Genomic DNA, 23,793 nt, shown 5'->3' with positions numbered 1-23,793 from the left:
CACCTTCATCCCCTCCCCCACTCACTCATTGTACTCTATGCTACTTTCTCCCCACCCCCACACTCCTCTAGCTTATCTCTCCACGCTCCAGGCTCACTGCCTTTATTCCTGATGAAGGGCTTTTGCCCGAAACGTCGATTTCGAAGCTCCTTGGATGCTGCCTGAACTGCTGTGCTCTTCCAGCACCACTAATCCCGAAGTTTAGCAAATCATGTTCACCCTAACTATTGAGACATTTACTAGTGTACAAACTACTGATTTTTGATCTCTACTGTTGCTGCTTCCAAATAATTTAGCATTAATTTTACTCTTTTCTTTTACAAACTGATGTGATTCATTGTAAATTTTCTAACAATCTGTAATTTTTAAGCTCATCCTTTCAAGTTCCCTCACCCTTTTCACAGGTGGATATTATTTTGAGCAGAATGATCTTTTGAACCTATTGAGAAAATTCAATTAGCAGAGGTTACATAGGACTTTGGTGAAGCCTCTTCTGGAATACTGTGTCTAGTTTTTGTCTCCATGTTATAAGAAGGGTACTATTAAGCTGGAATGGTTCAGAAAAGATTCAGCAGAATGTTGCCAGGAATGCAGGGTTTAAGTTATAAGGAGAGGCTGGGACTTTTTTCACAGGGGTGTGGGAGGTTGAGGGGTGACCTTATTAGAATTAGAATCCCTACAGTGTGGAAACAGGCCCTTCGGCCCAACAAGTCCACACCGACCCTCTGAAGAGTGACCCACCCAGACACATTCCCCCTACCCTATATTTCCCCCTGACTACACAGTGGGCAATTTAGCATGGCCAATTCACCTGACCTGCATATCTTCAGTTTGCGGGAGGAAACCCACACAGACACAGGGAAAATGTGCAAACTCCACAAAGACAGTCACCCGAGGCTAGAATCGAACTTGGGTCCCTGGCATTGTGAGGCAGCAGTGCGAACCACTGAGCCATCATGCCACCAAGTTTATAAAATACTGAGAAACATCAGAGGCTGAGGGGTGACCTTATAGAGGTTTATAAAATGATGAGGTACATGGATAGGGTGGGGGTGGGAGAGTCCAAAACTAGAGGGCAAGGGTGAGGGGTGAAAGATTTAAAAGAGACCTAAGTGGCAACTTTTTCACACAAAGGGTGGTACGTGTATGGAATGAGCTGCCAGAGGAAGTGGTGGATGCTCATATGATTATAACATTTAAAAGGTATCTGGATGGGTATATGAATAGGAAGGGTTTAGAGACATATGGGCCAAATGCTGGGTAGATGGGACTAGATTAATTTAGGATATCTCGTTGGCATGGATGCATTGGACCAAAAGGTCTGTTTCCGTGTTTTATATCTCTACAATTCTACGACTGTTTGAGGGGCATAGATAAAGAGAATAGCAAAGGTCTTTTCCCTAGGATATTGGATTTCAAAACTTTCTGGGAGCATACTTTTAAGGTGAGGGGAGAAAGATTTTAAAAAGACACAAGGGACAAGTCATCACCTGATGAAGGAGCGTCGCTCCGAAAGCTAGTGTTTCCAATTGAACCTGTTGGACTATAACCTGGTGTTGTGTGATTTTTAACTTTGTACATCCCAGTCCAACACCTGCATCTCCAAATAAATTTTATTACTGCCACTGTTATGCCAAAGGAAGTATTCTGCATTCTTATGGAAAAGTATTCTAACTTAGGGATCAAGTCAAATGTATTCTGAAGTGAACAGAAGCAAGAAAAATTGTAATCCTTACAAATTCTTCAGAGTGTTGGCATGGTTTGATGGTGTTTGTCACCTCAGGTCCAAAGACTATTGTCAATGGAATGTAGCAGAGAGACAATAGGAGCTGGTCCAATCCATTTTATCCCCTCACATAAATTTTGCAAATAACCTTTGGTTAACAAACTTCATCATCTAAGTATTCACTTACTTATCCATTGATACACATTTCGGCCAGAAAATAAACTGGAATAGGAGTTGGAATCAAAGAGTACCAGAGATACTCAACCAGTGGTTCATTAATTCTTCACCTAATTGGTTGCACCAAAAAACACTTGGAAGCCACAGTCATAAAATCACAGAGTCATACAGCACAGAAACAGACTTATCGATCCAACCAGGCCCTAATCCCAAACTAAACTCGTCCTACCTGCCTAAGTTTGGCCGATATTCCTCCAAATATTTCTTATTCATGAGCTTATCTAAATGTCTTTTAAATACTATTACTGCACCCTCATCCACACTTCTTCTGGAGGTTCATTCAATGCTCAAACCAATCTCTGTGTAAAAAACTTGTCCCTCGTGTCTTTTTAAAAACTTTCTCCTCTCACCTTAAAAGTATGCTCCCTAGTTTTGAAATCCAATATCCTAGGGAAAAGACCTTTGCTATTCTCTTTATCTATGCCCCTCAAACAGTTGTAGAATTGTAGAGATATAAAGCACGGAAACAGACCTTTTGGTCCAATGCATCCATGCCAACGAGATATCCTAAATTAATCTAGTCCCATCTACCAGCATTTGGCCCATATGTCTCTAAACCCTTCCTATTTATATACCCATCCAGATACCTTTCAAATGGTGTAATCATATCACCCGATGAAGGAGCGTCGCTCCAAAAGCTAGTGTGCTTCCAATTAAACCTGTTGGACTATAACCTGGTGTTGTGTGAAAATAAAATTGTTATTATACTGTGAGCCAAACTAGAGGGATCCCATCAAACTGAAACTGATGGTCCAATTACAAGATACATATTCTGAAGAAATTACTGTGGATCATCATTAGTCTTAGCTTTAAAAAATGATTCGAGCTCAGTGGAAAGGTTCACTGAGAAAATAGTTACCCAGTGAAATGGTTACGATGACGTGGTCAGCTAGAATGTGATTTCCATCTTCACACACCACTCTGACTGGATACAGTGAAGTGTCCTCCGATATGAAGTTTCCATCCCATTGGATTTGTTTAACTGGCCTCTCCAGCAACAGTTTCTCTTCAGGGATAACCTCCAGCAATTTCTGCAAGAGGCTGGGAAACAGTCTGGAATGATACAGCATTTTGTCACCCATTGACAATGTAAATGTAAAGAAATATCAGCAAAGGCAAACAAGATTATTCCATCCGGATACGGTGAACCCACAGGTAAGCCCTGAACCACTTTGTAATCGTGCTCTTCTCTGGAAGGGTGGGAGGTTAATTTAGGAAGAAGTGAGGGAAATATTTCTCAATTCCTACCCCTGAATACCACTGATCACCCACACTTGCATCAGTCATCATCAGCACCTCCCCTGATCTCCCCAGGGACATCCCAAGGTGACAAAGGCTACCTCTGGGAGGCAGCAACAGCTCATCTCAGCTCCTAATAATTTGTTTATTGTTAGAAATATTCTTAATTCAGAGGAAGTTGTCAGGTTAATTTTAAAATGAATCCGCACCCTATCCATGCCTTGGCAGTCTGGTCAGCATTCTATCCAACTCAATTTGCTTCATTAAACAGGTTATTTTATTTGAAAGACTTTAGCAACGCTCATTTCTTAAACAGACTCAAAGCTTCCCCTTGTAACTAAGAGCTGGAAAATTGGTCACACTCTTCCAGACCTTTTCCAGGTCCTTGATATCATTTGTCATGGAGAGACCAACAGCATTGGCTATGAACACTGAGAATATTTAACAATGGCATGAGATAAATCCTTAACCCTGAACCTTAACTCTTCATCAAGGACACTCCTAGGTTTATGCATTAAGCCAGGTTTTGCAATGAATGATAACCAAATTTGCCTTGTTGATCTAACTTTTGTCAAGTAATTTAGATGATATTCCAGCACCCAATTCCCATCAGGATCCTCACAACCTACTGAGTGAAGAAATTTTCATTCTTCTGAAAATCATCAGACAAACTTACAATTATTTATTACCCTTAGAATCATAGTTAGCAGTGAATATTTGAATATGCAAAAAAAAATTGATAGATGAGCTCAACTGACAAAAACTGAGTCCACAAGATCAAGTAAGTGTGGGTTTACGCTGTGAGGATGGGAGGGTGGTTTGGCAAATATTTCCACTAGATAAGTGGAGCTGCAGGACTAAAATCTTAAAATTCTGTCGAATATAAATGAACAAAATAGTGACTGATTTTTTTTTGCAACTGTCCAACTTGAGAAGTCAAATCATTTAATCCAATGAAATGTGACTGGTGAGAATAAACAGCCCAGTTGATATTATTAAAGCTATTTAGTTTTTTTTCACAGGAATTGAGCAATAGTAGTTCAATGATTATTTCTTTTTGGTTGAGCTTAGTATCTCAGATTGATATACATTTGGGAGATTAGTTTAGGTTTATAGACCTGAGATAACTAACCAGATAACAATGTGATAATAACCAGTCTCTTTCTTTCTGTAAACATTTCAGTGCTGGTATTCTTGCATCAGTGTGAGGGTCATGAGTTCAAATCCCATTCCAGGGAGAGCACATAACCTTGACTAACGCTTCACTGCAGTGTTGAGGAATATCAATTCTATCAGCTTTCAATGTACCTACTTATAAATTGTAGAAAAAATTCTGACAGAATCTGTAACCTAACCTGTAGGCAATCTCTGATATAAATTGCAATATAGCCACACAATACAGCAACATTAGTTAACATCACTGAATCCAATAAAATCTTAAAGAGATATAAGATTGTACAAATGTAATTCAATTACTTTTCAAAGATCATAGGAAGTGCAGGTATTATTCATCATCCTCATATGGCCAGAAAGGGTCAATTCCCTGGTGATGAACTAGAGTCTGATGTTCACCTAGAACAGGAAAGAATGATAGGTTCTCCTCCTCAAACAATTCTGCTGAACCACTTAGATTTTCAAGAAACTTGATTATTTTATCAAAAGTACTGCAAGTAGAAGTTTTCAAATGTTGAGGCTTCTAGCTCCGTCATCAAAAAAAAAACATCGGTGGACACATCCCTCCCAACCTCTGCACTCTTGCAGGCACTTCCTGCTCCAAAGAGTGTTACGTTGCTGGAGACAGGGCTGCCAGCCCTCACTGCTGAGGAAATCCCATCTCAAAGAGAAACCTGGAGTCCAGTCTGTTCATCATGCAGCGTCATCAGCAGTCATGGTCCTAAGGATGGGCTCACACAGTGATGAGTGGGATTTGGTGAAGTAGGGAGAGGATGCTGAGGATCCTGATGGCAAGTCCATACAGAGTGGAACTGCTAGTGGGGGGGGGGTGCAAAGCAATTTTTTGGAGTGCGGGTATGTACTTGATCTGGAAAGCGGGGTCATTGGACACCACTCCCTTCAACACTTTCCAAAACCAAGACCAGATCAGAACAATCTTCAGTCAGCCTCTCCCTTCATCCCGGATCTACTCTAACAGCCTCAAATTTGGGGCTGGGTGAGAGCATAAGAACTAGGAGCATTTTAGGCAATTCAGCCCCTTGAACTTGATCCACCATTTGGCTGATCTCACCTCAGCCTCAACTCCATTTTTCTGCTCGCTCCCTATAACTCTTCAATCCATTGCTAATTAAAATTCTGTCTACCTCCTCCTTAAATGTACTCAATGTCTCAGCATACTCTGGGGTAGTGAATTCCACAGATTCTCTTTGGGAGAAGTAATGTCTCCTCATTTTTAAGGAAGCAGCCCTCGAGTGGCTAATTATCAGCCACTGTAGGATTACAATTGGGGGGGGCGGGGGGGGGGGCATGAGTGTTTGGGCTGCTCAAGGCTTTGCTTCTCCCTCTCATAAAATTGCAGACTAGCAGACTATTCAGGGGTGGGATGGAAGCTGGCAGGAAGGTGATCTTGGGACATCTACCCAAAAGATTTGGAAAATTGCCCAGGTATATCCTGTACACTAAACGCAGGAGAAAACCAGCCAATTTACCACCACATCATTCCACTCATTATCATCAGTAAGGTAATGGAAGGTGTCATCAACAGTGCTATCAAGCAGCACTTGTTAGCAATAAATGACTCTGCCACTTAGTTTGGATTCCACCAAGGTCATTACAGCCTTGTTGCAAACACAGACACGAGACCTGAATTTCAGAAGTGATGTGAGAGTAACCACAGGTAGAGCAAGGAGGCAGCTCCTGAATCCACCCCAGCCAGAGCAAGGATCGAACTCAATGCTATCAGCACCGAGCTGATGCACAGCAGCTATCTCGCCAACTGGCCCCTCAAGAACTCTGCGTTGCTATGGCAACACACATTTTTACTTGAATGGTGTAACTTGGAGCCAAATGGATAGTGATGTCAAAGGCTCCAATTCAGTTCCACCATATGGCTGACCAGGAATTGCTGCTCACATTTGGCATGAAACTTGAAAGTGTTCAGAAAAGATTTATAAGGATGTTGCCAGAGTTGGAGAATTTGAGCTATAAGGAGAGGCTGAACAGCCTGGGGCTGTTATCCCTGGACAGTTGGAGGCTGAGGGGTATATAGGTTTATGGTGAGAGGGGAAAGATTTAAAAGGGACCCAAGGGGCAACTTTTTCATGCAAAGGGTGGTGCATGTATGGAATAAGCTGCCAGAGGAAGTGATGGAGGCTGGTGCAATTACAACATTTAAAATCTGGTTGGATATATGAATAGGAAGGGTTTAGAGGGATATAGGCCAAGTGCTGGCAAATGGGACTAGGTCATGTGAGAACATCTGATCAGCATGGACGCATTGGACCGAAGGGTCTGTTTCTTTGCTGTACATCTCTGTGACTCTATGTGTTGGTGGATTTTGAAATTGATACTCAGTCCTTTTGGCACTATTATGAACCTTACCTGGCCATCAAATCCTGGGGTGGGTCTTGAATCCAGACCTTCTGGCTCAGAGACAGAGATGCTACTCAATGCCCTATAACAGTTCCATTATAACCATTGAAATGGCTAAAAATATCAATATCAGTTAACATTACATACAGCAAAGATTGTTAAATGTGCTTTACTAACCCTGGAGAATTTCGGTCATCACCTTCAATGTTTTTATACTCTCTGTATTCATGAACAGATACATCTCCTAGGCTATTTGTTGCAAGATGGATACATTGCCATTTCATTGACATGCTCAACAAAGCCAATTTCTGTATTCTCAGCTCGACATGGTCATCAGTCCATTGTTTGAGTAAGGTCTTTACTTCCTCTGAGTAGACTTCAGCAAGGCTTTTAGCTTGAGTGTACCTTTTCTCTTCAGCAAGACAATGAGCACGCCTCAGAATGCTGCTTGCTAGATTTCTCATTTCCTCAGTGAAGTCAGAGTCGAGCAGTTTCTGAGTGTTGGTGAGCACTGACCACTCTGTGCCTGATTTATTGTACACTTGCTGCAGAAGGTCATTTTGTTTGGCCAGTTGAAAAATGGGGTTCTTCATGCTTGCCCCATGAATGTACTGGGCTCCTTCATCGACCACTGATTTACCTGAATGTATTGAGTGAAAATACTTTAATTCAGATGTAACAATTATGCCAAATGCTTCCTTAATAAATATATTTAAGGATAAACCTGACATCAATGATTTCCCGTGGTTTATTTTGTAAATTAAAAGTGTGTGTATTGGAAAGATCATAAGTCTACATTCTGCAAAAGAACACAGTCCCAGACCCACAAAGTTTTTAACTGCGTCAACCATGTGGTTTTGAATTTCAATGCTTTGTTTTAGGATTTAAAAATATAATTTAAATATCACATCCTGAACCTTGGCTAAATGAAGTTTTTGTACACGCTGCTAACTCATAAAGTTTAAATTTCCATAATTTTAACAAGACCATAGGGCTGCTCTCTCACTGGAGACAGACAACTGATAGTGGTTTAAAGTGAGGATCACTACACCTAAGTGAAGGAGAGGGTCCTTCATAGTAATCTCAACCAGGGCAAGAATTGAACTCACACTGTCATATTGCATTGCAAACAGCCATCTAGCCAACTGAACTAACTTATATTGCCACACTGATGGGCCATCAAATGGATCCCACAACTGTATGCTTCAGATTCCTCAAATGAGCATTATTCAATATGTACTCTTAATTCTTAAGTAAAACTCTTTGTTAAGTTTCGAGTTTGACAAATGGTACCATTGTAGGAGGGAAGCAGCACACAGCAGAAAACTGCTTTCAGTTTACGAACACACACACACAAAGGATTTGAAAACATTGGGTTTACATTTTTGAGTTGAAGTGGAGATGAATGAACTTCCAGGAGTACAAGGTATTTAATCTTTTTTTTTAGTTTTGGTTTATGAACCAACATCTGCTGTTTCCGAGAGAGTGTCTGCTGAATGAAGCTGAACATTTTCAAATGTTACCAGATGTAATTTATTGCATGTGAGTGTATTCACATAAGCAAATAGGACTTGCATAAGTGCAATGGTACTGTCCCTACCTCTGGGCTAGGTAGGCCCAGCTTCAGACCTATCTGCCCCAGAGGTGTGTCACAACATGCCTGAACAGGTTCATTAGAAAGTATTTCAATGTAAGAAAGCTCATGAAGTTATTGTTAGTTCACTGTTTTGCACTTAAAATGTTATACATCCTTGGTTGTTCATCTGATATCCATATTGCCTTTTACAAAGCTATGAAAAATCTACATTCACTCAATAACATTAAGCGATGGGTGAATGTATTAATTATTTGTCATTGTTAATGCATTTTATCATTTAATCTACCTGGGCAGAGACTTTAAAAAGCTCTGGTCCAATGTTATGTGATTTCCATATTCACACACATTTACTGCTTCATACCAAATGGATAGCTCCTGATCCGTCCTCCAGGCTGACTTGATGCCTCAATAATCTGTACATCAGCGAATCCCTGGTGGTACAATTTTTCAGCAGCTGCCACACCAGCTATCCCGGCTCCAATAATGACCACCTTTGGGATTTTCTCCTTGGGATTCATGCTTCAAAACAGAAGAAAACAAACACACACACACAAATATAGTTACATCACAGTCACCTGGAAAATGGTCATGAGTAAATTGTTGGAGCTTCAGGCTGCTAGGTTTCTGGGTCCTGATAGACTATTTCTTGGGGTCTTAAATGAGATAGCTGGTGATATAACTGATGCATTGGTTTTAATTTTCAAAATTCCCTCGAATCAGGAAAGGTTCTATCCCATTGGGAAGGAGTGAATGTAATTCTTGTATTAAAAAACTGAGAAAGATTTAAAGCAGAAAACTACCTGTTGTTGGGACGATGTTAGAAACTATTGTTAAAAACAGTTTAGCAGGTCACTTAGAAAAGTTAAAGGTAATCAGACAGAGTCAGCATGGCTTTGTGAAAGAACAATAATTTTTAGTCATCGCATTGGAAATCTTTGAGGAAGTAATATATGCTGTAAAGAAAAGGGAACTGGTGAATGTACTGTACTTAGGCAATTGTGAGACTCCCACAAAAGGTGGGTAGGGTATAATTAAAATTCACCAGTCACAGGCTGATGACATCATCAGTTCCACAGCTTATATTTAACAGTGAGAGAGGAGGCCCATGGCCTGGGGGGGGGGGGGGTACATCAGGTCCCAATAATGGGCCTGGGACTTGAGGGAGATGAGGGTGTCCTGCTGAGCTTGGGTTAGGAAATCACTGTGGCTTCAATCCTCTTTATCTCTGCACTAGCCCCCAACAAATCTCCACGATATCTGTGACTGCCCCTAACGCTGGCAACTTGATGATTCCCGATCCTAATTGCACCGTCATCGGTGGTTGCGCGTTCAGCTGCCTGAGTTCTGGAATTCTCCCCCTAAACCTCTCTGCCTCACTTTCCTCCTTTTGAGAGCTACCTCTTCGCATAAGCTGTTGGTCACCAGCCCTAGCAAAAAAGCTCGGTATTAAATATTTTTTATAATGCTTCTGAAGGTTTGAGGACATCTTGTTACACTCCAGGCTGATGAATAAATTATCATCTAACTCAACTCTGGCTGTGTGCAGTGAATGCTAAATAGCTGCTGCTTATAGCATTTGTTGTAGTCTGGGAGCACCACCCTACTATTCAAGAATCACAAGAAAGCTCTGACCTTGCCTGGTCCTGACAGATTATTCAGCCTCTCCCTCACACTCAACAACCCTCCCAAATGATTGCTATGAAGTGACCTCACGAGTACTTCATTCCAGCCAGAAGATTGTTAATCTGGCTGACTATCAAGTGAGAATTTGCAACATTTCTTTTTAAGCAAGGCCCTATTGTTGTGATCGGTTGGGCCATTATGTCCCAGTCTTGCTGCGTTGTGGACCCCTGTGCCTTCCTGCACCCTCCCTGTCTTTCCAATATTATACAAGAAGTAATTTACATGTCAAACAACTTCACCAGCAACATCCAGCTCTTTAGTGTTTAATTTCTCCAGCAGTTACAATTACTACCATTATGAGTGTGGAACTTCTTTTCCAGTAGATAGCTCTCAGTTGCTATGCTGTTATTAACTGTTGAGTTTGTGAATAGCATTCATTTTACATTTTTAGATATAGCTCACTCTATGTTGCCTTATTTTATTGTGAACCAAGCCCTGTGCTTTACTTTATAAATATTCCCAATTCAGATGAGGAAAATTATAGACTGTCCTATTATTTTGGAATGAAAGATTACCACAACAGTTGGAGTTTCGATTGGATACGTCTGAATAGAGAAGGTTAATTGCACGTAAGCAGTCCACTCGATACCACAATTTCTGTTAAATAGGGTAAGTTTAGCTGATTCAAAGCTTTAATTACATACAACTGTTGTTTTGAGCAAGGGCTCCCAGTGACCTCAGTCACAAATCTGCTGATTAGATTTGTTTGCAGCCAGTATTCCTTGTTCAAATAATAGAATTTTAAAAATCACAGGTAGAAAGGGTGGTTAAGACGGCATTTAGCACACCTGCCTTCATTGCTCAGACCTTTATATAGGAGTTGGAATGACATATTGATGTTTTACAGGGCTCTGGTGAGAACTTCTCTGGAGTACTGTGTGTAGATTTGGTCATCCTGTTATACAAAGATCATTATTAAGCTGTAGAGAATGCAGAAGAGATTCACCAGGATGTTACCAGGAATGGAGGATTTGAGTTATGGGGAGAGATTGGATAGGCTAGGACTTCCACTGGAGCATAGCAAATAAAAGGGTGACCTTGTAGAGGTTTAGAAAATCATGAGGGAGAGAGATAAGATGAACGGCGGTTGTCTTTTCCCAAGGGTGGGGAATTCAAGAATTCCTAATCACTTCCTAGCAGTCATTTGGGAGGGATGTTGGTTGTGAGGGACATCAGGGCCAGGCAAGGTCAGAATCTTCCTTGTGATAGCTAGAGTAGTCCTCCCAGACCACAACAAATGTTTCCTATCCTTTAGTAATTGACATTTCTACCTTGGAAAAAGAAAAAAATGCAACTATCCTTTGCTTTTGTGCTTCTCTTAATTTTGAATACTTCTATCAGGTCGCTCAATTCCCGCCCGCACCCCCCTCCATCCTTTGATGTTTTAAGTGAGAAAACGCATTCCTAGGTGAAGTTAGTGATCTATCCAACTCAAAGTTAAAAATCACACAACACTAGGTTAAAATCCAACAGGTTTAATTGGAAGCACACTAGCTTTCGGAGAGACGCTCCTTCATCACCTGATAAAGGAATGGCGCTTCAAAAGCTATTGTGCTTCCAATTAAACCTGTTGGACTATAACCTGGTGTTGCCTGATTTTTAACTTTGTACACCCCAGTGCAACATCGGGAGCTCCAAATCATATCCAACTCAAGTTTGACAGAATCTATCTCTGTCATTAGTTTTAACATTGATAATGTTAATGTTAATTTGTAACTCCCTTATCTGATTAAATTACAAAGCAAAGTAATAGAAAAATAGAAATGGAAACTGAAGAATAAAAATTCACTACGTGCAGACATGAAACTATATGATCGAGGTAGAATAAGAGGGTTATGCTACTCTGAAGATTAAAGGTATGCCACAAATAACTCTATAACATAAACAGCAAAAGAGAATTGCAAATGGTATGAGCATGATAGGAGAGTCTCATATAATAATAACAAATATCATAAATGCTATGACAGGACTATAAAATTTTGACTTCCATCATCTGATTTTTAATGCCATTGACTTAAAATGAACTAAAATGATGTTTAAAAAAAGACATTGAATTAAGTGGCTGTAGTGATCAGTTAATTAGTTAACGCAACAATTGCCTCAGTCTGAACTAAAATTAATGTCATCAAAATGACTCAAACCAGTCAGACAGATCTCTAAATAAAAGCTGAAAGAAGTGCAGATGCTGTAAATCAGAAACAAAAACAGAAATTGCTGGAAAAGCTCAGAAGGTCTGGCAGCATCTGTGGAGGGAAATCGCAGTTAACATTTCGAATCGACTGACTGTGGTTTCTGAGGAAGGGTCACTGGACCCAAAACACTAACTCTGATTTCTCTCCACAGATACTGCCAGACCTGCTGAGCTTTTCCAGCAATTTCGGTTTTGGTCTCAGATCTCTATTGCCTTTTGTGTATGGAACGAGCTGCCAGAGGAAATGGTGGAGACTGGTATAATTACAACATTTAAAAGGCATCTGGATGGGTATATGAATAGGAAAGGTTTAGCGGGATATGAGCCAAGTGCTGGCAAATGGGACTAGATTAGGTCAGGATATCTGGTCAGCATGGACAAGTTGGACTGAAGTTGGACTGTTTCTGTGCTGTACATCTCTATGATTGTATGACTCTATTTATAAGTTTTTGGATTTTCGCACATTGGATTGAAGATCATCCATTTGATATAAAATTGAAGTCAGACATGGGAACAGACAAATGAACTACAATTTGAATCCAAAGACTTTGGACAGAGCAGAGGGAACTATAGATTGTTAACAGCAGAGCTTGAAGGCTTATTCTCTCTCTCTCTCTCTCTGACCTTCCTGAGAGAGACAGAGAGAGAGAGAGAGGCAGAGAGAGAGAGAGAGAGAGAGAATATATTAAGGGCTAGGACACAGAGACTCCAGCTTCCACAGGCATCAACAACCCATTCAGGAGATTGTAGACAGCTTCTCAACCTTGGATAAAGAAATACCAGCTACTGGTCCCTTGACGCCAAAATCAGCACCCAGGATTGCCAAAGTCACCACTGTCATGTCAGAGTTGAGGATTCACCCATGAACCAAAAGCAAACACACTGAAATGATAAAGCTCTGTGTGTTCCAGGGTTGTGTTCTCAGGAACTTCCTTTGCAGCAGCAAATCATGCACTACTTAAACTTTCAAGACAAGTTACACAGCATTGACAATTTCTGCCCCTACTAAAATAACTCCACTGATGCTGGTATCCAATTACCAAGCCACCCTTAATTTACACATGAACAGTCATTGACTATACTACTGGGTAAAAACAATGACTGCAGATGCTGGAAACTAGATTCTGGATCAGTGGTGCTGGAAGAGCACAGCAATTCAGGCAGCATCCGAGGACAGGCAAAATCGACGTTTCGGGCAAAAGCCCTTCATCATTCAGAGTATCAGTCTCACTGCCATTCAATCTTTTTATGTCATCCAGAGCTCCCTGATTGGACCAGATTAACAGCTCCAACCAGGGAACTCATATTTTTATGAGGTACAACTGGTTGACATCATTATAATTACTACATCCATTATCTCAGACAAATATCCCAAAAGAGTGTTGAATATGGAGTCTTTGCCTCTTAAGTCAATGGTATAAGACCTCTGAATCATTTTCACAGTCACTGATGTTAACTCTGGTCTATTCTGCCTTCACAATCTGTGGTAGGGTTTTTTAAAAACTTTCAGCAGGGTATTCCCTTCAGATGGAGTGATACTAATGCTCGTTGCCATAGCAAACAAGTGAGACATAGATAACATGGCACTGAAGGATCCAGCACTGTTTTGTTAGAGCTCCTGGTGTTACAACTGAACATTCCTCATGAAGGGCTTATGCCTGAAGCGTCGATTCTCCTGCTCCTCAGATGCCCCCTGACCGGCTGGGCTTTTCCAGCACCACACTTTGCAACTCTGAACTCCAGCATCTGCAGTCCTCACTTTCTCTCGTGACAACTGGAGGCACTTCCATGCCTGGGCTAACGTTAAGCAATTCGGATGTAAATTGTATCATGCTTCCCATAGTGTCTCTCAGAGCATGGGAACCAGGTACACTACTATAGCAGTAGGTTACATGATATAATATTGTGGTCTGTTTAAGATACACGTCATTCTAGCTGAGTGACGTTCGCAATAGTGGCAACTATGTTGACTGGGTTGTGTGAGCTGAATGGATGATGGCCTCAATCCCTCTACTGCTATTGGCACAAGACCAACATGTAGCTTTTGTCTACAATACAAGGACTTCTGTAAAGGGGCTTGCAATTGATTGGAATAAATGCAATGGAAATCCTTGCTGCAGACCAAAATGTCAGGAGACAAATTGTCCAGAAAGGCATGGAAAAAGCAGAGGACAAACAAGTGATCAGATGCTTGAAAAGAGAGCCCATCAGAAGCAAATCATCTGTTGACTATTCACATGTGCCCCAGCTACAGAAGAGACTATCACACATGAATTGGCCTCTGCAGCCATAGAAGCATAAAAACTAGGAGTAGGAAGAGGCTATTTGGCCCTTCAAGGCCTACTCCACCATTCGATGTGATCATTATTGAATCTCTAAGTAAATGCCACATTTCTGCTCTCTCACCATACCCTTTGATGCCTTAAAATCAGAACAGATAATGTTCAATCTCCGTGTAACCTCCACCTGGGGCTGAATTATCACCTCCCGAGGTGGACGGATGCCATCGGGGTCGGGGTACATGTGATAAGTCGTGGTAATGTGATTGTTGTGTTCAACAGACACCATTGAAACCATGAAATAAAATGTATCTGAATGCCACATTTTAGAATTGACAGTAGCTACTCCAGTAGTTAACTGGACTGTTCAGGGAAGATTAGATTCCATTCCCTACAGTGCAGAAACAAGACTTCAGCCCAACCAGTCCACACCGACCCTCTGAAAAGTAACCCATCCAGACCCATTTCCCTCTGACTAATGTACCTAACACTATGGGCAATTGAGCATGGCCAATTCACCTGACCTGCGCATCTTTGGATTGTGGGAGGAAACCAGAGCACCCGGAAGGAAACCCACGCAGACACGGGGAGAATGTGCAAACTCCACACAGACAGTCACCCGAGGCTGAAATCAAGCCTGGGAACCTGGTGCTGTGACGCAGCAGTGCTAACCACTGAGCCACTGTGCCATGAAGTTGAATGGAGTGTTACGTGAAAAATGTAATTACAGCACAGGTCATTGAACCTGTCTCCACATGGTTTTGAAACCCATAATTGGTGCTTGTTAAAACAATAGGAATCGTAAGCAGCAGGATAGAGTCTGAAGGTTGAATTATGCATTCAGAGAGGAATTGCAGTTTCCATGCTTTACCTCACCCCTCCCCCATCACCTCTGAGCATGAGAGTTTAATTTACTGTTTGTAGTCATCGAGTTGTACAGCAGGAAACAGACCCTTTGATCCAATTTGTCCATGCCGATCAGGCATCTTAAATTAATCTAGTCCCATTTGCCAGCAGTTGACCCATATCCCCCTAAGCCCTTGCTCTTCATGTATCCATCCAGATGCCTTTTAAATGTTGTAACTGTACCAACCTCCACCACTTCCTCTGGCAGTTCATTCCATACATGCACCACCTTCTGTGTGAAAAAGTTGCCCCTCAGGTCCCTTTTAAGTTGTTTCCCTCTCACCTTAAACCTAAAATCTGTCTGTCTGTCAACTTTGGATATACTTAAAGACCCAGCATCTATAGCCCTTTGTGGTAAAGAATTCCACAAATCCCCCCTCAGAAGGAAGAAATTCCTCCTCATCGCTGTCTTTAATGGGTGACCCCTTCCCACACAAAAATAACTGGGACCAAACGGCACCTCCTACCACCATCCCCACTCACTTCAGGGGCAACAAACTAAACAGGCACTAAGAAGCACAGGCAGAGATAGTGAGAAACAGAGATAGAGATAGAGAGAGAGAGAGAGAGAGAGAGAGACAGAGGCAGACAGAGAGAAGGGACCCCAAGGCTGGTTTCACTGATTTAGGATTGCACATACTGATCAAGAACACAAATATTTCCAAATAAATTTAACAGTGTCACAAATGGATATTGCCTGACATACAACAAGGGAAGAAAACCATTTGCTTGCTGATAAAGCCAAATCAGTTCATGGGAAATTATATAATTAGAGGTGTGTATGATCTCCCATTCACTGACCATCCTAACCCCGGAACTACTGCCTGTGTTTGATTATATGGTAGAAACAAATTATATGAGATACTAATACCAGATGAAATTGCTGCCGAGTCAAATGGATCATTAATAGTTGGCTTGTAATGAGAATATCTTCAAACCAACTCAGAATATTTTTACATTGTGAAACTCCTCACTTTCATTGAGCTTCAGACCTGCTAGTGGAGCCAAGCATTTTATTACAGAATGTTATTTAGCAGTCAACAGGAGATACCATGGGTTCTGATAGTGTCAGAATAGTGTAGTATAGGCATATCCACATGACTTGGAGGTGTTGGTGTTGGACTGGGGTGTAACTTTGCATGCCCACATGCGTCTACACATGATTGAGAACATCGAGGGGAAAGCAAAAATGAGAAGGCTCTAGGTTACTCTCCAAAGGGTTGAATTCAATAAGAAAACTTTTGATTGGGTTTGGTAAAAATGAAAGCTTTCATTTTGCAATACTTGAAATGCAGAGACTCAATTTCTGTGGTTCCAGTTGTTAATCACATTTGCAGAGGAAATAAATGCCTTGGTGTTTTAATGTGGTCCAAGTTTAATTACAATAACAGTACTTTACCTTAAGATAAAGTATCACCTGCGCTAGTTCTCAGATGGCTGTTACTATGGCTGAGGGGGTTAGTGTTTATATAGGTTTCAGAGAGTTGGTTCATTCCTGCACACAGTTCTCAGGATTGTAGGATTGTTAATCTCTAAATTCCATAGAAAAAGACGCATTTGTCTTCCGAACCATCCATTCTATTAGCTCCCATTTGGTGTCCCAGAGCTAGCTGAGCCAGTCTCTATCAAGATGCTGCAGTTTGCAACCCAGCATGCCCGTCCTCACAAATCCCCCAGCACAACCATGCCAAGTGGCCTTAGCAACCTTCACGTCCAAAGTTTTGAGCAGTGGGTAAAGTCTTTGTTAGGGCACAAGGGCAAGTCAATGATCATAGAAGATAGACACTTAAAGCTTTGCATAGGGTGGCTCTGAATTATTTTTGAAAACGTTATGTAAGAATTTGCTTTGGATTTACATTTATAGGAATGACAGTAACACCTACAGAGCTTGACTGAATGAAAACCAAGAGATATGGTAGTAAGGGTGATGAGGATTGCAGGACTATGTACAAAGTGATTGCCGACCTTACCTGTACAACAGCTGTGACTTCACTCTGTAAGGTATTTCATCAGTTGTAAATAACTTGGACATAAAAAGTAAATGGTGCTATGTAAATACAATTTCTTTCACCTTGCTTCCTTTCCTCAACTCATTTGTTTTTATCCCTTCTTTTCCAGTCTTCCACTACCATTAGGTAAATATTTTATTTACATTTATCAAAAGCAAGTTAAATTTGACTTTCAAGGAGAAAATGCATTAGCAGTGGTGAAACACACCCCACAACCTCAGTGTTTCCCACCAGCCATTAACAGCCTTTGCTGTAACTCAATACCTTCATCTTCCAATGCACAAGTGTCACACTGTCAATGGCATTTTTGATTAGATTCATTCCCTACAGTGTGAAAACAGGCCATTTGGCCCAACAAGTCCACACCAACCCTCTGAAGAGTAACCCACCCAGACCCATTTCCCTCTGACTAACGTACCTAACACTATGGGCAATTTAGCATGGCCTATTCACCTGACCTGCACATCTTTAGACTGTGGGAGGAAACCGGAGCACCCAGAGGAAACCCACACAGACTTGTGAAGAATGTATAAACTCCACACCAACAGTTGCCCCCATCCTGGAATTGAACCCGGGTCCCTGGCGCTGGGAGGCAGCAGTGCTAGCCACTGAGCCACCATGCCGCCCAAACAAATCCACACCAACCCTCCGAGGAGTAATCCACCAAGATCCGTTCCCCTACCCCATTAGTCTACATTTACCCCTAACTAATGCCCCAAACATACACATCCCTGAATATTATGGGGCAATTTGGTATGGCCAGTTCATCTAACCTGCACAGCTTTGGACTATGGAGGAAGCTGGAGAACCCAAAGGAAACCCACACAGACTCGGGGAGAATGTTCAAACTTCACACAAACAGATACCTGAGGCTGGAATTGAACCCGGGTTCCTGGCATTGTGAGGCTGGAATGCTAACCACTGTGCCACCATCATTTTGGAACATTAAACTGTTGACTTATATTTAATTGATTCAGGCAAATGCCCAATTTTTCCCTAGGTGTCCTTATTTTCCACATGGATCTGCTCTGAAAACATGCTGAAGTATTCAGTGTCTCTTCATATTTATATCATGGCATTACCCTTCCGCTACTCATCAATTAGACAGTACCATATTCTCAGCCAGACCTACATACACAGTCAGTCAAGTTCAATGCTGAGTAACTCATAGCCCTCCCGGGTATATATTGGGGCATCTTCATTTTGGGGGTGAGTTCCACTTTGCGTTGGAGAACACATATATGCACATCAGAGTTTGGACCACTATCCCAAGATCTCAGAGGTGATCCAAATGAAAGGCAGAGCATCTTACGATTACTTGGGAAATGCCTCATAAAGGTTCCTCAAAGTGGAAAAAATCTAAAATGGATTTGAGGAATCTGACAAAAAGAAATTGGCAGATTAGCTTTTCTAAAATCATAGGACATCTGATGATCAGCCATTCATAGCGCTGGTATATGCATTCCCAATATTCATCAGCCATGATGAAATAGGAAAGTTAGATTATTTTATCGGAACCAGGTCGTTTATTGCAATTTCCTTCCTAAACATAACCTGTTTTGCTTCGTTGATACTGATGGATCAGTGTATATTATAGTGTTCAGTTGTTCTGTATTTCATTACAGGAGTCTGTTTATTATTGATCCTCACTGTGTTTGATTGGTCAAGCTTGGCTGTGGACTCAGAGGAAAAAGAAACAAAGCCAGAGAACAAGGTGGAATGAATGAGTGAGAAGCCTGGAGCAGACATTTTAAAGAACTGTGAATAAAACCTGTCACACACAGACAAACCTGTCACACACAGACAAACCTGTCAACTCTGCATACATCTCAGCCATAGAATATGTATTTCCAACATTTTCTAATTGCAAACGTCTTTCATTTTCACTTGCACTTGCCCAACAAGAGGCATGCATTAAATGTCATGTTTTAAACATTTTTACCTTAAGAACGTTAAAAGAAATATATCAAAGCTCATTTAACTTTGCAAAACAAAAGCATACTTCTGGGAAAAGATGCTAGGTATGGCATATTGCAAAACACTTCCTATGGACCAGCAGACGTACTTTGAAATTTGATTCCAAGAATCTTTGAAAAATTTGCACTAAGGTACCATTAAAATCTCTCTACAGTTGAAGTACAGTTAAAACCCAGATCTGGAAACTTGCTTGTCTGCAATTTATACTCAGTATTTGAATTTATTTTCTCAATGGCCTTTGAGTTCAGATTGATGTGACAGTCTCCACACAGTAAGCAAATTCCACCTATCCATCTGTATTCAGTATTGACAATTAGCATCAGTGTCTGGTTTAGAATCTTTTACCTACCTTCAATTCTACTTACTGACTCGAAAAGCAGATTGTCATAGAACATAGATCTTCTCAGATTGGGTATATCCTCCCATACAATTCTCTTCAAGATGACTTAGCCCACATCGCTCGAGGCTGTGTTAAAGTACTTTGGTTCAAACATCCATAAATTGATAACAGGCCAAAGGTCGTGTCCAATTTGTATGTTACAGTTCAAAGTCATAAAGCACTACCAGTCACTTGTCATTGGGAAGCTAATGAGTAACAAAATGTTTGCACTCTCAAGCCTCAGATGAGATGAAAGAAAGATTAGTTTAAATACCATTCTTTTGCAACTGTCACCATGTGGCAAGTTCTTGCACAAATTGCCTTTTTTGCAATTGATTGCCAAACAGTAACGTGTAACTAGTACTGGCTTATTTCTTTATAACTTTGTCCTTTAAACAAAGTGTTTTGTCAGCTCACAGCAGTTCTTAATATAGCAGTCTGATTCTCCCTTGTCTTTGGGTTCTAATGTTGTGATGTTCAGACCCACAGCTGAGGTCAGAGGTTATAATTCCATTGTCAGAATGGAGAGCCAGTGGGGGACCAACACTGTCGTTGTTCCAGAAGACCTGCCAAGATCGCAAAGCAGACAGGCTGTGTCCAGGCCACCAGTAAGGCCGCGCATTGGAATCAAGAGGTGAGGAACTGGATGTCTCACTCACAGAGGGCTTTCAGGCAAACAGAAACCAGGAGCTCTTCTGCTCACCACATCTCCCCCTCCACTCCCCAACACCTAGACCCTTACTCAGACCCTCAGTGTTTTCGATCGAGGGAACCCAGTCCGGGAGGCCATGAGCTAACTGCATGGTTTTAGCTACCACACTTGCCACAATGTGATTGGCCCACCTGCAGCCCAGAAGTATGGTTTGTTTTGTGAAGCTAAATAAGCTTTGATATGTTTCTTTTGACATTCTTAAGAAATAAATGTTCAAAACCTGACATTTAATACATGCCTCTCTATGGGCAGTTACTACCCCAAGTGCAAGTAAACCCCAGTGGCGATTGGAAGACGAACTTAAAGTGATTATTCGTTGGCCGCTTGTGAGTCTCAATCTGCAGGGGTGTTGGTGGGTTGACCATGGGCCTTCCCGTTCAGAACTTAATTCTGGCAAATGCTGAAGGTGGCAAGGTTCAGACACACCATTTTCCACCTAACTACATGCCTTTCCACCTTCATGCATACCATCTGAGACAGCAGAAGGTTGCCCACAGAGTTGCAATACTCTTCAGCAGATGTATGCATTAAACCCACATCCATTTTGTATGCCAAGAGCATGATTTTAACTGTTATATGCCATTCCTAATGGCAGAACTGAAAGAGTGCACCACTCATGCTCTCTTGCTTTTTGTTGGTTTCTACACAAAGAAACTGCTGGGAGCAGATGTTTCACAGCAGGGGAAGACTTTTGGTGGTGACATCCACCATTTGTATGTGTGGAGTCTCTTGGACAAACAGGGAGGCTCATGCAGAGTGGAGAGTATATAGCTAGTGAACCTTGCACCAGAGAGTGATGAGGAGGACGGATTTAGTAAAAATTCATATTGTAGAGTGACTAGCATGATGTTTTCATAGCACCGAGAAAGTAAAGTTCAATGACAGAAGTAATATCTTGCTGAACTGTTGATGTTTTCCAGGACCTATCTGCAGTTCTGCAATCGAGAGGATCTGGACCAGATGGGCCAATGGGCAGAGAAGTGGCAGATGGAGTTTAATTCATATAAATGCGAGTTGCTACACTTTGGGAAAGCAAATCTTAGCAGAAATTATACACTTAATGGTAAGGTTCTAGGGAGTGTTGCTGAACAAAGAGACCTTGGAGTGCAGGTTCATAGTTCCTTGAAAGTGGAGTCACAGGTAGATAGGATAGTGAAGAAGGCGTTTGGTATGCTTTCCTTTATTGGTCAGAGTATTGAGTTCAGGAGTTGGGAGGTCATGTTGCGGCTGTACAGGACATTGGTTAGGCCACTGTTGGAATATTGCATGCAATTCTGGTCTCCTTCCAATCGGAAAAATGTTGTGAAACTTGAAAGGGTTCAGAAAAGATTTACAAGGATGTTGCCAGGGTTGGAGGAACTGAACTACAGGGAGAGGCTGAACAGGCTGGGGCTGTTTTCCCTGGAGCGTCAGAGGTTGAGGGGTGACCTTATAGAGGGGCATGGATAGGATAAATAGACAAAGTCTTTTCCCTGGGGTCGGGGAGTCCAGAGCTAGAGGGCATAGGTTTAGGGTGAGAGGGGAAAGATATAAAAGAGACCTAAGGGGCAACCTTTTCACGCAGAGGGTGGTATGTGTATGGAATGAACTGCCAGAGGAAGTGGTGGAGGCTGGTACAATTGCAACATTTAACAGGCATTTGGGTGGTTATATGAATAGGAAGGGTTTGGAGGGATATGGGCCGGGTGCTGGCAGGTGGGACTATATTGGATTGGGATATCTGGTCGGCATGAACAGGTTTGACCGAAGGGTCTGTTTCCATGCTGTACATCTCTATGACTGTACGACTCTAAAAGCCTTGCTGAAGCCCATGTAGATCACATCAAATACACTGCTCTCATCAACGCACTGAATTACCTTCAAAGACCATTTCTGTTTGTTTACAGTGCATGTTCCATGGAATAAAGAGCAAGAGAAACAGCAATCTGAACGGTCTTTAATTGTCCTAAAAACAATGACTATCCTGTATAAATGGCTGAAACATTTGACAAGCTTTGGGTTAATGTAAAAACACATTTCTCCAGCCAAGCTGATAGCAACTTGGAGAAAGTGAGTACTGCAGATGTTGGAGATCAGAGTCAGAAGGAATCATTCCAGATGAAGAGCTTATGTTCGAAACGTCAAGTCTCCTGCTCCTTGGATGTTGCCTGACCTGCTGTGCTTTTCCAGCACCACACTCTTTGATAAAAGTTTGGGTCAAGTTGACTTGTAGTTAAAATGAAACTTCAAAATGGAAGGGTAAAAAAGTGACTGATTGGTTATATTGATAAATCAAGTTTCAAATGTTCCGACACATTACTACATGGATACATTTAAATTACTTATTTGTCTGACGATGTTCTTCCTCACTGGTGGAGTAGTGATTGATCAGTCGATCAGCCTCCCTCCAGCCCGACAGCAGTGCTCCATGGCTGGTGCTGTGGTAGCTCCGATGTGTTGCTTCACCAGCAAATAAAATCTGCATCGTCTAGAATCAGAGGGACATGATTATTGCAAACTGCAGGCATATGCACTTATTCCTCACCAAAGAAAGGAAGAACTTACATTTATGTAGCGTCTTTCACAACTACAGGACATCGTCCCCAAGTAACTACTTGCAGAGAATAGTCACTCATGTCATGTAGGAAACACAGAAGCCAATTTTTGCACAGGAACGTCTCACAAACAGAAGTGAAATGTATAGCAGGATTATCTGCTTTAATGATGCTGGTTGAAGGATAAACATTGGCCAGGACGTCAAGGAAAACTTTCTCACTTTTCTTTGAATTATTATGAGAGATTAGATTAGATTAGATTACTTACAGTGTGGAAACAGGCCCTTCGGCCCAACAAGTCCACACCGCCCCGCCGAAGCGCAACCCACCCATACATTTACCCCTTACCTAACACTACGGGCAATTTAGCATGGCCAATTCACCTGACCTGCACATCTTTGGACTGTGGGAGGAAACCGGAGCACCCGGAGGAAACCCACGCAGACACGGGGAGAACGTGCAAACTCCACACAGTCAGTCGCCTGAGGCGGGAATTGAACCCGGGTCTCTGGCGCTGCGAGGCAGCAGTGCTAACCACTGTGCCACCGTGCCGCCCGAGCTTTTATATCCACCTGAAATAATAGATGGGATCTAATCTCAAAAAGGTGTGCAGTCGCAGGCTGTACATCTCTAAGACTCTATCACTCTATAACTTATGGGCCGAATCTTCCTGTACATTAGCTAAGCGTCGATCTTTGGGTATTTCACAGAGGGTGTGTGTGTGTGTGTGTGTGTGTGTGTGTGTGTGTGTGTGTGTGTGTGTGTGTGTGTGTGTGTG

General features: G+C 41.8%; 1 protein-coding gene across 3 annotated transcripts in view; it reads right to left on the bottom strand.

Moving 5' to 3' along the window:
- Positions 1–23,793, bottom strand: part of LOC122553795 (peroxisomal N(1)-acetyl-spermine/spermidine oxidase-like) — a 68,371-nt gene that overhangs the window by 13,988 nt on the left and 30,590 nt on the right. For all 3 annotated transcript variants that reach the window (XM_043698129.1, XM_043698130.1, XM_043698131.1), the window contains 4 exons: positions 22,803–22,948; positions 8,707–8,864; positions 6,926–7,388; positions 2,823–3,016 (listed from right to left, as the gene is read on the bottom strand). In XM_043698129.1, the coding sequence (XP_043554064.1) occupies positions 2,823–3,016; positions 6,926–7,388; positions 8,707–8,864; positions 22,803–22,948 (961 nt within the window). The remainder of the gene's footprint in view (positions 1–2,822; positions 3,017–6,925; positions 7,389–8,706; positions 8,865–22,802; positions 22,949–23,793) is intronic.

This window comes from Chiloscyllium plagiosum, chromosome 10 (assembly GCF_004010195.1).
Source record: "Chiloscyllium plagiosum isolate BGI_BamShark_2017 chromosome 10, ASM401019v2, whole genome shotgun sequence".
Taxonomy (NCBI): Eukaryota; Metazoa; Chordata; class Chondrichthyes; order Orectolobiformes; family Hemiscylliidae; genus Chiloscyllium; species Chiloscyllium plagiosum.
This window is presented reverse-complemented; position numbering and strand designations above follow the sequence as displayed.